The sequence below is a fragment of the Uloborus diversus genome, chromosome 6 (assembly GCF_026930045.1).
Source record: "Uloborus diversus isolate 005 chromosome 6, Udiv.v.3.1, whole genome shotgun sequence".
NCBI lineage: Eukaryota > Metazoa > Arthropoda > Arachnida > Araneae > Uloboridae > Uloborus > Uloborus diversus.
Window position 1 is genome coordinate 104,621,088 of NC_072736.1, and position 14,164 is coordinate 104,635,251.

General features: G+C 34.1%; 1 protein-coding gene across 1 annotated transcript in view; it reads left to right on the forward strand.

The window, feature by feature from the left end:
• LOC129224904 (sushi, von Willebrand factor type A, EGF and pentraxin domain-containing protein 1-like) overlaps positions 1–14,164 on the forward strand; it is a 149,274-nt gene that overhangs the window by 112,033 nt on the left and 23,077 nt on the right. Inside the window, exon 11 of the mRNA XM_054859450.1 lies at positions 6,071–6,268. Coding sequence (XP_054715425.1) covers positions 6,071–6,268 — 198 coding nt within the window. The remainder of the gene's footprint in view (positions 1–6,070; positions 6,269–14,164) is intronic.

Below are 14,164 nucleotides of genomic sequence, written 5' to 3' on the forward strand. Positions count from 1 at the left end.
AGTTCTTACCGTTATCGGAATAGATAATTGACGGTCTGCCTCTTCTCGCGATGAATCTCCTCAACCCCAAAAGAAAGTTATCTGTAGACACTGAAGTCAACATCTCAACATGAACAGCTCTAAAAACAGCACAGGTGAAAATCAAAATCCAAACTTTTGAGTTATCTTTGAGGATCAAGGGTCCTGCTAGATCTATTCCTAGAATTTCGAAAACTGATGCATCTTTTACACGATTTTCCGGTAAAACACTTTCCTGAACTTCGGGCGGTTTAGAGTTGAATCTTCGACACACAATACAGGACTTGATTGCCTTCTTAATGGTTTTCCGGCTCTTCAAAATCCAGTACTTTTCTCGAAGCGCTGACATAAGCAGTTGTACGCCACAATGTCCTAACTCTTTATGTTTCCACCGAATGAGACTAAGGACAACCGGGTGTTCGGAGGGAAGTACAACTGGAAGCCGAAAATGCATGTCATCATCTCTAAAAAATATCTTCGTTTTCACTCGAATCAAGGCATCGTCGCCTACGATTGTATTGATCGATCTTAATCTTGCGTCAGGATTTCTTCCAAAAGCTTCTGATTGAATTTGCTTTAAAATTACATGTTCAGCCTTTTGAAGCTCTTTACTGTCAAGAACACCAAATCGTCTATCTTTTTTGGATTTTTTACAATTTTCTACAAATCTGTAAATCCACGCGGTGATTCGTAGTAGTTTAACGTAAGAAGAATATCTGTAGTAGTATTTTCCCTTATCTTCGGAGTTAGTAGCTGTGATTATAACTTTCTTCTTTTCTGCGTTCACTACTTCCATGTCAGGCAGAAATTCGTCTTTCGGCCAATATTCGGCAGATCTCTTCAACCAGTCCGGTCCGCACAGCCATTCCGTACGCAATAGCTTTCCTAAGGTACATCCTCGGGACGGAATGTCAGCTACGTTCATTACTCCTGGTACGAATCTCCACTGTTCAATTTTTGTCAGTCTTCTGATTTCTTGAACACGATTTTCTACGAATGTTGCCCACGGGCCTTCCTTTTTTATCCAAAATAGCACATTCATAGAATCTGACCAAAAGACAGTTTTTACGGCTTCGAGACGTAAGTCGCATATGATGGTGTTTGCTAATCTAGCTCCAATCGAACAAGCTAAAAGTTCAAGACGAGGAATCGTAATCTTTTTTAAAGGAGCAACTCTAGCTCTAGCGGCAATCAAATGACAAGTTACTGGGGATCCAACCTGTTCCACTCTAAAATATATGCACGTAGCATAAGATGTCTTGCAAGCATCACAAAAAATGTGTAAAGTTATGTCTTTAAGAGTAAATGGCAATTTGGATAAACGTCGGGATATTTTTAGACTGTACAATTTTGCAATCTCATTTTTCCACTTTTCGAAACGCTTCACTAATTCATCGGGAAGCCGAGAATCCCACGAAGCTTTGATTTTCCAACATTCTTGTAAAATTATTTTGGGTATCAAAGTTATTGGGCAAGTAAAACCAATCGGATCGAAAATTTGATGTGTAACGGACAAAATAGTTCTTTTTGTGATTGGTCCATCTATTGTTATTTTTCTGACATCGCACGACAGCGTGTCTTCAGCGGTGTTCCACAAAAGTCCTAAAACCGACACCGGTTCACTTTTTTCCAAGTTAGCGATTTCAGGAATTAATGCATTACTCTGCCAACCTCTAAGATCAAATTTTGCGGATGATAAAAGCCTACAAGAATGTTCACGGAAATTTTCTAATTCTGCTACGCTGTCTACGCTAGCCACACAATTATCCACATAAAGAGAATCTCTAAGTTTTTGCGCAGTTTCTTTAAGTTCATCTGGGGCTTGATCGAGATGGTAAGCAAGTGTACCGGCCAGAAGAAAAGGGCTGCAACTTACGCCAAAAACGACACGAGCGTGGCGATAAATTAGTGTCTTTTCTGGATTGCCCTCTGCCCACCACAAAAAACGCAAAAAATCCCTATCGGCTGATTGCAAAGCTATCTGTAAAAAAGCTCGACGAATATCAGCAACCACCCCAAACTTTCCAATCCTGAAACGGTTCAAGATGGTAGGGATCAATTCTATCAAATTAGGCCCTTTCTCGATGCAATCATTAAGAGATAAACCTCCTGGTAAATGAGCGGATCCGTCAAAAACTGGACGAATTCTAGTAGTCGAACTTTCCTTAACTACTGCTCTGTGTGGGAGATAATGAGAAGCAGTTTCAGTTTTATTTTCTGAAATTGGAATTTTTTCTATTATTCCCTCTGTTTCCCATTCACAAAAGACATTTTCGTAGTCCCCTAAGTTTCTTGTATATTTAAGATTTTTTACCGTATTTTTCAAACGTTTTTCTGCCAAACTTTTATGATCATTTAGCAAATGAGGATCTTTTACCCACGGTAAAGAAACAATATATCTCCCATCCTCTTGCCTTCCTATTGTATCTCTAAAATGCTTTAACGCCAATTCTTGGGCTTCTTTTTTATTTATTTTCTCACTTGGATCAAGAATTCCCAAAGAATCTAAATTCCACAAATCATTTATTTTAGCGTCATTAACATGAAGAGATAACAGTAACAGTGAATTATCTACGTTAGCTTTATTTGAGTCTTTTCCCATGAGTGTCCATCCCAACTTAGTTTTAACAGCAACTAAACCGTTCGAAAAATGTCTGATTCCATTCGCGTATAATTTATCCGCTATATCCGCTCCTAACAACATGTGTATTTCATTATTATTTTCTTCATACAAACATGTTTTACTCATTGACGATATATCACTCAAAAATATACCAGCCCGCTTCAAAATTTTAATACACTGACCTGTCTTAGCCTTCGGAATAAAAGCGCAAATTTTCTTCTGATCCATTACTTCAATTTGAAAACTATGCTTCCGATCAAGACTACTCAAGAGCACAGAATAACGATTATGCTGTTCTGTAGTTTCTATCCCTCCAAAAAGCCCATGCTTAACAATTTCAGTTCCCGAACTCTTTAACCCCATTTTATTTGCAGCAAATTCCGAAATGTAACTTTTTTGTGACCCTGAATCGACAATTACACGCAGTAAATGTTCTAAACCTTGATTTCGAATACGCACAATTAAAGTTTGCAAATAAACTTCATTCGACGAAGATTGGTTTGAGAGGACGGAATTTTCAGGAGGGACATTCTTATCTACGTTAAGTTTCTGCTTATATTTAGTAAAACACATTAAAGAAGAATGTTTTCCCTTACAATGCTTACAATTTACGTTTGCTTTACAAAACCGAGAAATATGCTTCCTAATTTCTAAACACTTGAAACACGCTCCCTTTTTCATCAGGATATTTTTCCGTTCTTCTAGCGATAAATTACTGGCAGATTCACATTCAGAACTGAAATGGGTAAATGAATCGCAAAATACGCATTTAATTTTTCTGGGATTTTCTATCTCATCGGTAGAAATCAGTTCAGACGCGGTAGCGATTTGTTTCCTATTCTTCCTTGAATCATTTCTAACACGGTTTTCGACAGTGTTTTGCCTATGTGGCGCGAAAGTCTCGTTGGGGGAAATTTGATTTATGTTAACTGACATAATATGCATTGCTCTTTCTCGCGACATCAAAGATTTTGACAGAAAATCAAGTAAGTTTGTCAGATTTGAATGGGTATTACTTTCTAATTTGCTATATTCTAAAACTAAATCCGCAGGAAGGATTTTTAATAGCAGGGGGCATAATACACTAGTGTAATTTTCCGATGACAAACCTAATGCTTCTAAACACCGTATTTGCGTTGTACAGTTGTCATAAAATCTTCGAAATGCACGAACATCATTAGAGTCTCTAAGAGGTTGCATATTGATGATATTATTCATATGAGCACTAATTAATAAGTCAGTTTCAGCATATCGGTCCTTCAATGCTCTTATCGCGTTATCATAATTTTCAGCTGTAATTGGAAATCCTTCAACTGTGTTCATGGCAGTTCCACCTAAATATGCCTTTAGGTAGTTGAATTTGTCAACATTATTCAAAAGTTCATTTTTATGTATCGCAGATTCAAAACTGTTCCAGAATGTTAACCATTGGCTCACATCTCCGTAAAACTTCGCGATAGTCAATTTCGGAAGTTTAACTCGTATAGTACTGTTGCTGCTTGTTTCAAAGCTTCTATTTTGATTTTCGCTGATGCGACTGACTTCCAACGAATTCTGACGCATTTCATTAATTCGTTTAGTAGCTCGAAACTTCCAAACAGTCACTTTCTCGCGATATTCTTCCGAAGTTTCAATTTCTTTTTCGAGTTCGTTCGGTTCAAAATTAGCTTCTAGTTCGCTATCTACAGCGCTTAGCATTTCAAATTTTAAAGTTAATATTTCTACAAGTTCTTCCACGATGTTTGCATCCACCTCACTCTTTGCCAATTCTGTTTCTAGCTTATTTACTGCTTTTGTTACAGCAGCTCGCATTACAGCTCGCTTTTTACATAAATTTTCTACAATTTTTGACATTTTAGGTTGAATATCTTCATTTGTTTTAGACATTTCAACAAAGTTCTTAACTTTTAAATACAAATCAAATAACTTCACTGCAGTCCCGGCAGGGATGCCATGTTGCGCGTCAAAGTAAGTTTCTAAATTTAAAAACTCTTACCATCTATTTAACTTCTTCAACGCTTCCAAAAGTCGCGGGGCAATGAAATCATTTGTACTGAAGTCTTCAGATATTCCTTCGTGTAGAAATTGTGACACAAACACTTGAACTTTTTAACTTAGAAAAATTTAATTACAGCACAATAAACTACAATGTTAGTTGCAAATAAAAACTTGTTAATTAATAAACACAACATAATGAAGATATCGGCAACGAACTCTCTCGAAAATAAAATCTCAAGAATTTTGAATATTACATACTGCAATAAAAACTGCTACGAGGTGCGCGAGTCCGGCTAATTTATTTAAACTTAACTACTCAGTTCAGTTCAGTTCTTGGGCGTTTTCCACACCTACCTAACTTCGGTTGGCAGACATTAGTTCCATGTAAAAAAAAGAAACGTGAAAACTCACTAACAGGGGCTAACTAATAGTGAAAAGCAATTCCAGCTGATTTCATTCGAACACGGGGGAGGATCAAATTAAAACTTCCGCGTTGCCATCAAATGCATCAAAATAAATGAAATATACTAAGTTTCACATAATTTCAAAGCTAAGTAGAAAATTGTTGCCATAAATAAACGCAACAATGCTCGTTTATGTTAAAACTTAATTACTTCACTATTTATTAGTTTTCGATGTCCCTATACGCAAGTAAATGAATTTAAAGGACAGATAACTATTCTCCAAACCAAAACCTATTCTTTTCATTATTTGGTTACAAATATTATTTTTATGTGTTTGCAAAAATTCTGCCATTTTTGAAGCTTATAATAAATGACAGATGCAGTTGCCGTCTTCTACCCAATTATTTATTTATTTTTTAATCTCGGCAAAAAGGAAGGGTTACTAATCAAATCCTAATATATTCATAAGATTCCGGTTAAGGTTCTGATGATCTTTGAGAATTGTTTTGAAGATATAGATTTAAAAAAATATATATCCTGACCCGTTGGCGGAAAGATGTAATATGAACCATCATTTCTTTTACATATTTTCAGTTTCAGTGCATACTTTTACATACTGTTATTCTTATTGTGTATTTTACGTAGCAGAACTATCACACTATCATGCTGTCGTCACTTTCAGTATATAAGCACTTTTTCACACTGGAATTAACGTAATTACATACAGACAGTTGTACCACATACTTTTGCATACAGACAATTTAAGCTACGTACCGGACTTTTTATTGCATACTTATGCATACATAAGATTTCGTAGTTTCATATTGGCAATTTTACTACAGACTTTTACACACTAGAATGAGCTGATATTCTTAAGATTTTTTGCGAACTTTACCATACTACGTAAGTCTTGAAAAGTTATCTACTTTTATAATATAAACAAGTGTATTACTATGAAAAAAGTTTTAAGTACACTTGGAGTAAAACTTCTGTAATGACGTGGGATTTACTATTTCTTTTTCAACAGGTATATGCAAACCTGTTGAGTCTACACCCTGGATGGACGTCACTGTTGTTAAGAAAGGCCGAGGACCCAACTTGATGGCATCGAGGGGTGCTGTCATTCGCGTCACGTGCGGATGGGGATATTCCCTAAACATTGGTAACAAAACGGCCAGATGTGCTGCAGGAAGATGGAGGCCTAAGAAGCCAGAATGTGTCACGAGTACGTAAATTGCGTACGTGTCACTGTCAGCATTGCCGAATTTGGTATTATGTGTACTTGGTTTATTCCCAAATTGTAGTTTTTTCGAGAAATCCCAACCTGTAGCTCGTTACACTGACTAAAAACAGAACTTTATATTTGAAGTTGAAAATTATTTTTCACACGAGAGCTTCTTGAAATATCTTTTACAAGTCAACAAAGTGGCCATTCCACGAAAGCAAACAGTACGTCCTGAGTGTTACAGCTCTATACAGTAAAACCTGTCTACAACGATACTGTTGGGACCTAAAAAAATATCGTAATCGACAGGTAATCGTTATAAACAGTATCGTTATACACAGGTTTCACTGTATTACATTTCAAAACATGTAATAGGCAATTTTTTCCTGCCTGAGTAATCACACATGTTTGAGTGATTTCTTAGGCAAAAAAAGAATGTTTATTTGCATACAGTGAAATCTCGTTACAACAAACCCCAAAGGAAAGCAACTTTTGTTTGCTGTTACGGGATTGTTGTTGTGACGGACATCAAGCAATGCATTAGAAATTTAATTAATCCGGTCCAATAATGTATTCAGTTCAAACGGATATTTCGTAGTATTCGTTGCAATCAGGATTTCACTGTATTATTTTTACAATAAAATATAGACCTGTCACGTGAAAGACAAAATGTTCATTGTTCTGTGGAGTGGCCAATTATTTGTTCCTTTTTGAAACTAACACGATAAAATAATCAGCAGGAAAGCAAAGCACATGATATATTTTCAAAAAAGCAAGAACCGATTCGGGGAGTATTTTGCTTAAACTAAGAAGTCTAATATTGATGACGAAAAATGTGTCTGGCACGTGACAGGTAAACTTCATTATAAAAACAGCACTTAAAAAGATTATCGGAAAAACGTTTTTTTTTGCTTCATTATATCACTCAAGTAAAATAATTCTGCTACATTAGCATTTTATCATTTTATTTTTCGCCCAATATTATTTTGTATAAATTTATAAATGTAACGAAATGCTTAGCCCAATGTTTCCGAGTGGAGTGGTTGAATCACCCATAGTTCGATCATTCTTGAAAAGTAAGCAATAAAAATTCTAGGTAACAAATGATTTTTTTTTTTTTTTGCGCCTTATGTACTTTAAATGAAAAAGCTTTTAAAAACAGTTATTAAATAATTCATCAAAAAACTAATTTTCATTTTATCACCTATTTTTCAATAATTTAGATTTAGAGGGACTATTTGTTAAATATCATTAACATTGTAGTCACGGTTTTCTATTTTTTTCCTAAGAAAACACATAGATAGCTACAGAAAAAAATATAAAAGCAAAACTTACATTTCACACGTCGTTCATGAATTCAAACTTCAATTTGGGACTAAAAATATTTGCCACAAATTTTAAAATAGCAATCAATATTTTTTTTGAATTTTTGATGTGACGTGGAAATGTTTATTATTTGTTAAATACTCGTCGGAATACAAGGCAACAACTACAAGTGTTGGCTGAAAGTTTAACAACTAGTATTTGTTTTATAAGAAAAATTCCATTCAGTGCTCCAACGATGCAGATATTCGTCAAAACATACAGTGGGTGGTTAAATTATTAGGGACACTTCTCAAATTCTGAGGTTTAGGCTCACTTTTTGAACAAATAAACTACGAACCACAATTTTTTAAAAAATTCTGAATTGCTGCTGGTATAATTATCATTGTTTTATAGAAGTGGCAACACTACCAGTTTGCTTTATTTTACAAATATTTGAGGTTATTCCAGTTTTAGTCTCTAATGAGAAAAAAACCGCTGTTGTCATGTCGAAAGTTTTGGTCTCTGCTGTAGCACTTATTAAAAAAGCAATTTTACTTCAGTTTGCGATTAAATTTCAACATTTGATTTATATTGTTGCTTGATACTGTCAAAACTGTTTTTTCAAGAATGGACAAGGCTTCAAACATGTCTCCTAGAATGTGTAGGGAAATACAAGCATTTCTACTTCCTTCCACACATACCCAGAGTGGTATTGCAAATATAACATGTGTTTTTAGGTCAAAAGTTGGATATATAAAAATTAAAATTGCCCAAAATATGCCACTGAAAATGGATCACTTCGGAAAATGTGGCAGAAAACACATCATCAATGCTCGTACCGGCCACAGATAGTGATATTTCCTTCAAAAATCACAAAAGGAATGTAGTCCGTCTTACTTATGAGTGAACAGAGCATTAAAGTTTCCACCAGGACTGTGCGGAGGCAATTGGTCGAAGAATTAAAAAAAAAAAAAAAAAACACGCCACACCGAGGCTGAGAAAAAGCTTCTACAGTGGGCAAAACATCTAAAATAATGACTGTTGGGGACTGAAAACGTGGAAGCACTATTTGTAAGTAGTGCTATTAACAAAATATGTTATTATTTTGATTAGTTAAATGTTTTATAGGCTTGCTTCTCCGACAACTTGAATTTTAGCATTTTGGTCGAAAAAAATTTATTTTACCTGTGTACGTTACGGCGTGCGACACCACCTGGGGGAAGAATTCCATCAAGAATGTTTATTAGAGAGTGTTAAATATCCAAAAAAAGTACATATCCCTGCTTCTACGACCAGTACAAGGAGCATTGATGCGTTTGCTGTTATATTTGTCTATTCAATCTGCGTTCAGTAACTTGTTTTGGTCAATTTTAAGCTTTTGATGAGTGCAACAACTGATTTAGAAAAACCTGATAAATGTGCAATAGCTTTCTGGAAATGTCTAAAGCATTGCCCATTCTTAAAAAACAATAACACAAACCAAATATTGAAATTTAATTGCAAAATGTAGCAATATTGCTTTACTAATAAGCGTTACTTGCGTATTAACTGTAGCAGACACCAAAACTTTCGAAGAAATAATTCTAGAATTCTTTATATAACCACACCACAACAGCAGTCTTTTTTCACTAAGGACTAAAACTGGAACAACCTCATACATTTGTAAATTTGTATTGTTGCCACTTCTAAAAACAATAATAAGGATACCAGCAGCTATGCAAAATAAAAAAAAATGCGGTTCGGTTCTTATTTCTTAAAAAATGAATGTAAACTTGAAAATACGAGAATTTGAGTAGTTTCCATTAATAACTTGGCTACCCACTGTAGGATCGTTGCACAGGTGACCAAAGGTACTTCTTTCTTGCTTTTTTTAATGTTATCAGTAGACAAGTTCATTGATTGTAAAGTTATATATCTTTTTATCAAATATTTGTTTTGGGTCAAAATTTCATTACAAAATAACTACTTATATCACTATATGGTTTAATGAGTGAAAAAGACAGTTAAGAAAGTTTACCTATCTATATCATATTTAAATGATACTTTTGGTATATAAGTAGAGGAACTTGTTTGCGAAAAGAATATATACTGAAAACATCACAGCGTAGCAGATAGGCGTAATAGAAACTTTCGAGGAAAAGGCCATCTTCTAGAATGTAATTGTATGAGGTTAAAAACAACAATTGCCGACTACATTTGTCAATATTGTTGAGTACTAATGGATATTCTGCTCAATTACAATTCAAAGAATTTTCGTCCAAATGTTTTGGCAAAAATAATTTATTTTCTGCCATGACATGCAAAGGTCGTGCTTCGGTGTTAAGAAGTTCTCTCCATTGATGTATAACAATGGGAGCTTTAGGAAAAAAGAAAAAAAAAAAACCTCGGACCTGATATTCCTTACATTATTGCAATATTTTTTAATTGTGTTCTTTGACATCCTTGATCTTATTATTTTTTTTTCTTTTGTATAAACTTGGAATCTGCAAAACAAATCAATAATTTTATGTTCGAAATAATGGTTCCCAATGAAAAATGTTTGGTTTCAACAAATGTGTGTTGAAAAAATAGAGAAAAAATAATGAAATTTATGCTGCAGTTAGTATGTGACTTTGTCGATATCAAACAGTCGACTATCTTGCAACAAAATAAATGCCAAATCTTATATTGTCGCTAAGTTGTTGATTATAACAAGTTTTAGCAGCAAAATCCAGCAATACATTTAAGTTTTCAATAATTTTTTTTCTTCAACATATAAAAAAATTAAAAGTGAACATTAAATAAATAAAAATAGTTGGGTCAGGTGAGATCACGTGGTGATACATCAAATAAAAGGCTATATCTTTGAAATAAACAGAGAAATAAGTGCAAAATTTAAATTTCAGATTTTAAGAATCAGGAATAAGGTGTTAAATTCAAAATGTTAATGCTGGCACTATATTTACTGTAAAAAATGGTTTTATTTATTTTTAAAACACAGAATTTGACTGATTGAATTAGATGAAGTAAGTAAATTGAAAATACAAGTGATATATGTTAAAAAATTGATACAAAAGCCTTAATTTTAAGCTAATTTCTAATCACGAGAAAAAAATGGGTCTCCTTTAGAAACTTTGATTGGATGCTTTTTTTACACGAAGATGACCCCAGAAGAAACATTGATATTGGCACTTTACAATGTGCATAATTTTTGATTATTTAACATACTTTATCAATAGGTCTGAATAATTCGTTTTTTTTTTCTCTTTCAAGAATTTATAGATAAAATAGTAATTATGATGGAAAAAAAAGGAAAAAATAAATAAATAAAAAATAAAGAAGAAAAAAATCCTCCCAATAACTAATTTCTTCGATCCACGATAGCTAATTCCTTTGGCTAAGGTTCATCACAATTTGTTCATTTCTACCATATCACTCAACTTTTATTTTAGTGAATGACAATGCTTTCAGTATTCTCAAGTAGAAAAATTTCCGCAGCACCCTGCCGAATTCCGTACACTTCCCATGGAATTTACCATCATTTTAACGAAGAAGTAACTTCAAAGAGTTTTGTGGATCACAGTGAAGTAGTGAGCTTTAGTTGCGAAGAAGGATTTCAACCCTTAGGCCCTGAGACTCTGAGATGTTGGTACGGAGAATGGGCTGTGAATAAAATGCCCAGATGCCTCCCTGGTAAGTTTCCTTTTTGATTTTGATTTAAGCTAAAAGCATAATGTGCGTTATTAAACAGAACGGGAAAAAATGTCAAAACGTGTTACCAAACTGTGCTAGACTTTAACAGGAAATATCCAACGTCGTTTATCACAAATAAACAAGATTGCAGAATACATGTGTTTCGGAGTTTCAAGGAACCCCTTTTTCAATTCAAAGGTGAGAGCTTCTAGATGTAAAGATACCCAGTAAAATCAATGAAAATGGAGAGCAGACAGCTTAAACATCAAAATAAGCATTTAACAAAATATAAAACAAGACAAAATGGAACTCAACGTCAAGATTTATTGCATGATTCCCTCCCAGAGAAAGCCGTTAAGCAATAAATTTCAGTAAAAAGACCCTTAAAATACATTTTGCTGTCAAAATTAAATCGCTTATTAATAAATGAGCAATAACTTTATGGCCGAAAAATTCTGCTACGAATTAACTGCCACATTTTAACAATCTGTTTTAATTTGGTTTAGATCAGTTGACATCCTCCTTTCACGTATAAGCCCCAAAATTTGCGAAAATTGGGAAAAAGTTATTTTCACTCATTTTTCGTGTTCAGTAAATTATTTGTATTAAAATATGATAGCCGTAGTATCTTTCCACGCGAATCGATAATGAGGTAGAACAAAGCTCATTGTTTTTGAAACTTATTTATTATTATTTTGTTCAACTTTAGGAACCTATGCACGACTGGAAGATGTTGACCGATTTTGGTACTTGTTCCTTTTTATGTTCCCTTAATTGTCTGTACAATTCGCAACTTTTCAGCGCTATTACAATTTCGAAATTACGAATTTGTATTAATTTGGTGCCTTCTTCCTATAGCCTTTTGTATATTTTATAACTAAATAACTTAATTAAATGTATCTTGCTATTTTAACTTTAACTTCTCTCTACAGATTAATTTACAATTTTTTAAGTAGCATCACGGGGACTCTCATCTTCTTTCACTTATAGTTATTGACTCATTTATTCCTTTTTATTTTCGTTTTGATTTACGTTTTTTTAAGCGCAGTTTAAGACTCTTATTTTCTTCCTTCTTTTTTTATTTTTTTTAATTGTAATCGCGACAAAATTTTCACTCGAAAATCGACCTTAATTTCCATTTTACTCACCCCCGAATGAATATTGAGTTTTTTTTTCGACTCGACCACACGTGGATAAGTGCCTAAGAACGTACAGACACGCGAAATATCCATTATGACGATTCCCGAGTTAATTACAACGAATTTTCTCGTAATGTCTGTATGTACGTATGTATGTATGTCGCATATCTCAAAAACAGTAAGTCCTAGAAAGTTGAGATTTGGTACGTAGTTGGTTGGTTGGGTGGTTGGTTTGATTTTTTTTCCGCAGGAGCCCTTGAGGGCTATACTGCGCCAAACGGTTTTTTGTTATACATTATTTATTTTTCATTTAAGAATAAGTCAAAAAAGTAAAAGTAAGTATATTTTGTAGTGAAAAGCATAAACCTTCAAGTACTAGTATTAAAAAAGGACAGCCTTAAAAACATATAAACGTTAAAAACATGTAAGAAAAAATAGATGAAACAATATCTTGAATAATAAGGAAAGGACGAAATCGCATAATGGTGGGACGAACACTAAATTAAAAAGGAGAATCCAATCTCCTGGAGGAAGAAGTACAAATTGCGATGGGGTGGGTCCCCCAGCAAGTCTTTCAAAGATGGATTAAAATCATTAAAATATTTAAAACGCATTTGATTAAAGTTTGGGCAGTTGCATAAAATATGCAACACTGTCTGGTTGACATTACATTTTATACAAGTTGGAGCTGGTTCACGGCATAATAGGTATTTATGGGTGAACATAGTATGACCGATGCGAAGACGACTTAATAAAACTTGTTCTCTCCTGGAAAGTTGTATTGATTTGAAACTTTTAGCCGACGGTTGTATCAAATGTAATTTATTTAGTTTTTCAATATTCCATGTCTGCTGTCAATGTGTGTTAAGGCATTCAGAAATTGCGTTTTTAATGTCATAAAAAGGAACACTATCATCGAGCATGGTGTTTGCATTTTTGGCAGCTGCATCGGCAGCCTCATTGCCTGTAATGCCCACATGACCAGGGATCCAACAAAAGAGAACACGAAAATGATTTTGCATAAGATTTTTGTACAAATTATATGACTGAATGACTATGGGGTGGCTATTATTGTTGCAGTGAGTGATGGCTTCCACTGAACTCTTTGAGTCAGTATATATCACCCACTTTTTGTGGTTGGATTGAGCTATGGATTGAAGAGATGCAAATATAGCTTTTATTTCAGCGGTAAATACTGAATACGATGGGTTTAGTTTTTCTGCAGTGACCTGACCATCAATTATTGTGGAAAAGCCGACGTGATCGTTTGCTTTTGATCCGTCAGTAAAAATGTCTTTATAACCAGAATATTTGCTTTTGATCTCATGAAAGATTTGTTGATAAACTGAATCGGTAGTAGTTTGTTTGGGGAATTCTGAGAAATCATTAATTATAGAAGGTTTTACTTCGCACCATGGTTCGATTAGTTTTATTGTGTTGACAGTTTTGAAATCTGGTAGCTGTAAGTCTGATAGTACCCGGCGCATTCGAATCCCGAATGTTGGGGTCATCGAAGGACCATAAAGAAATGAAACAACATTAAATGGATTAAAAATATGTAGATGTATTGGATGATTAGTGAAAGAATTTGTTTTAAAGTAAAAATTTAAAGAAAGTTGGAGACGTCTATTGTTTAGAGATTGTTCATATATGAAGGCTATTTATAGGTGAGGTTCGGAAGGCTCCTGTGCAAATGCGCAGTGCCTGATTATGTATTGGATCTAGGGCTTTCAGATTGCTCTTCGCTGCAGAGCCATAAATTTGACATCCATAATCAAGT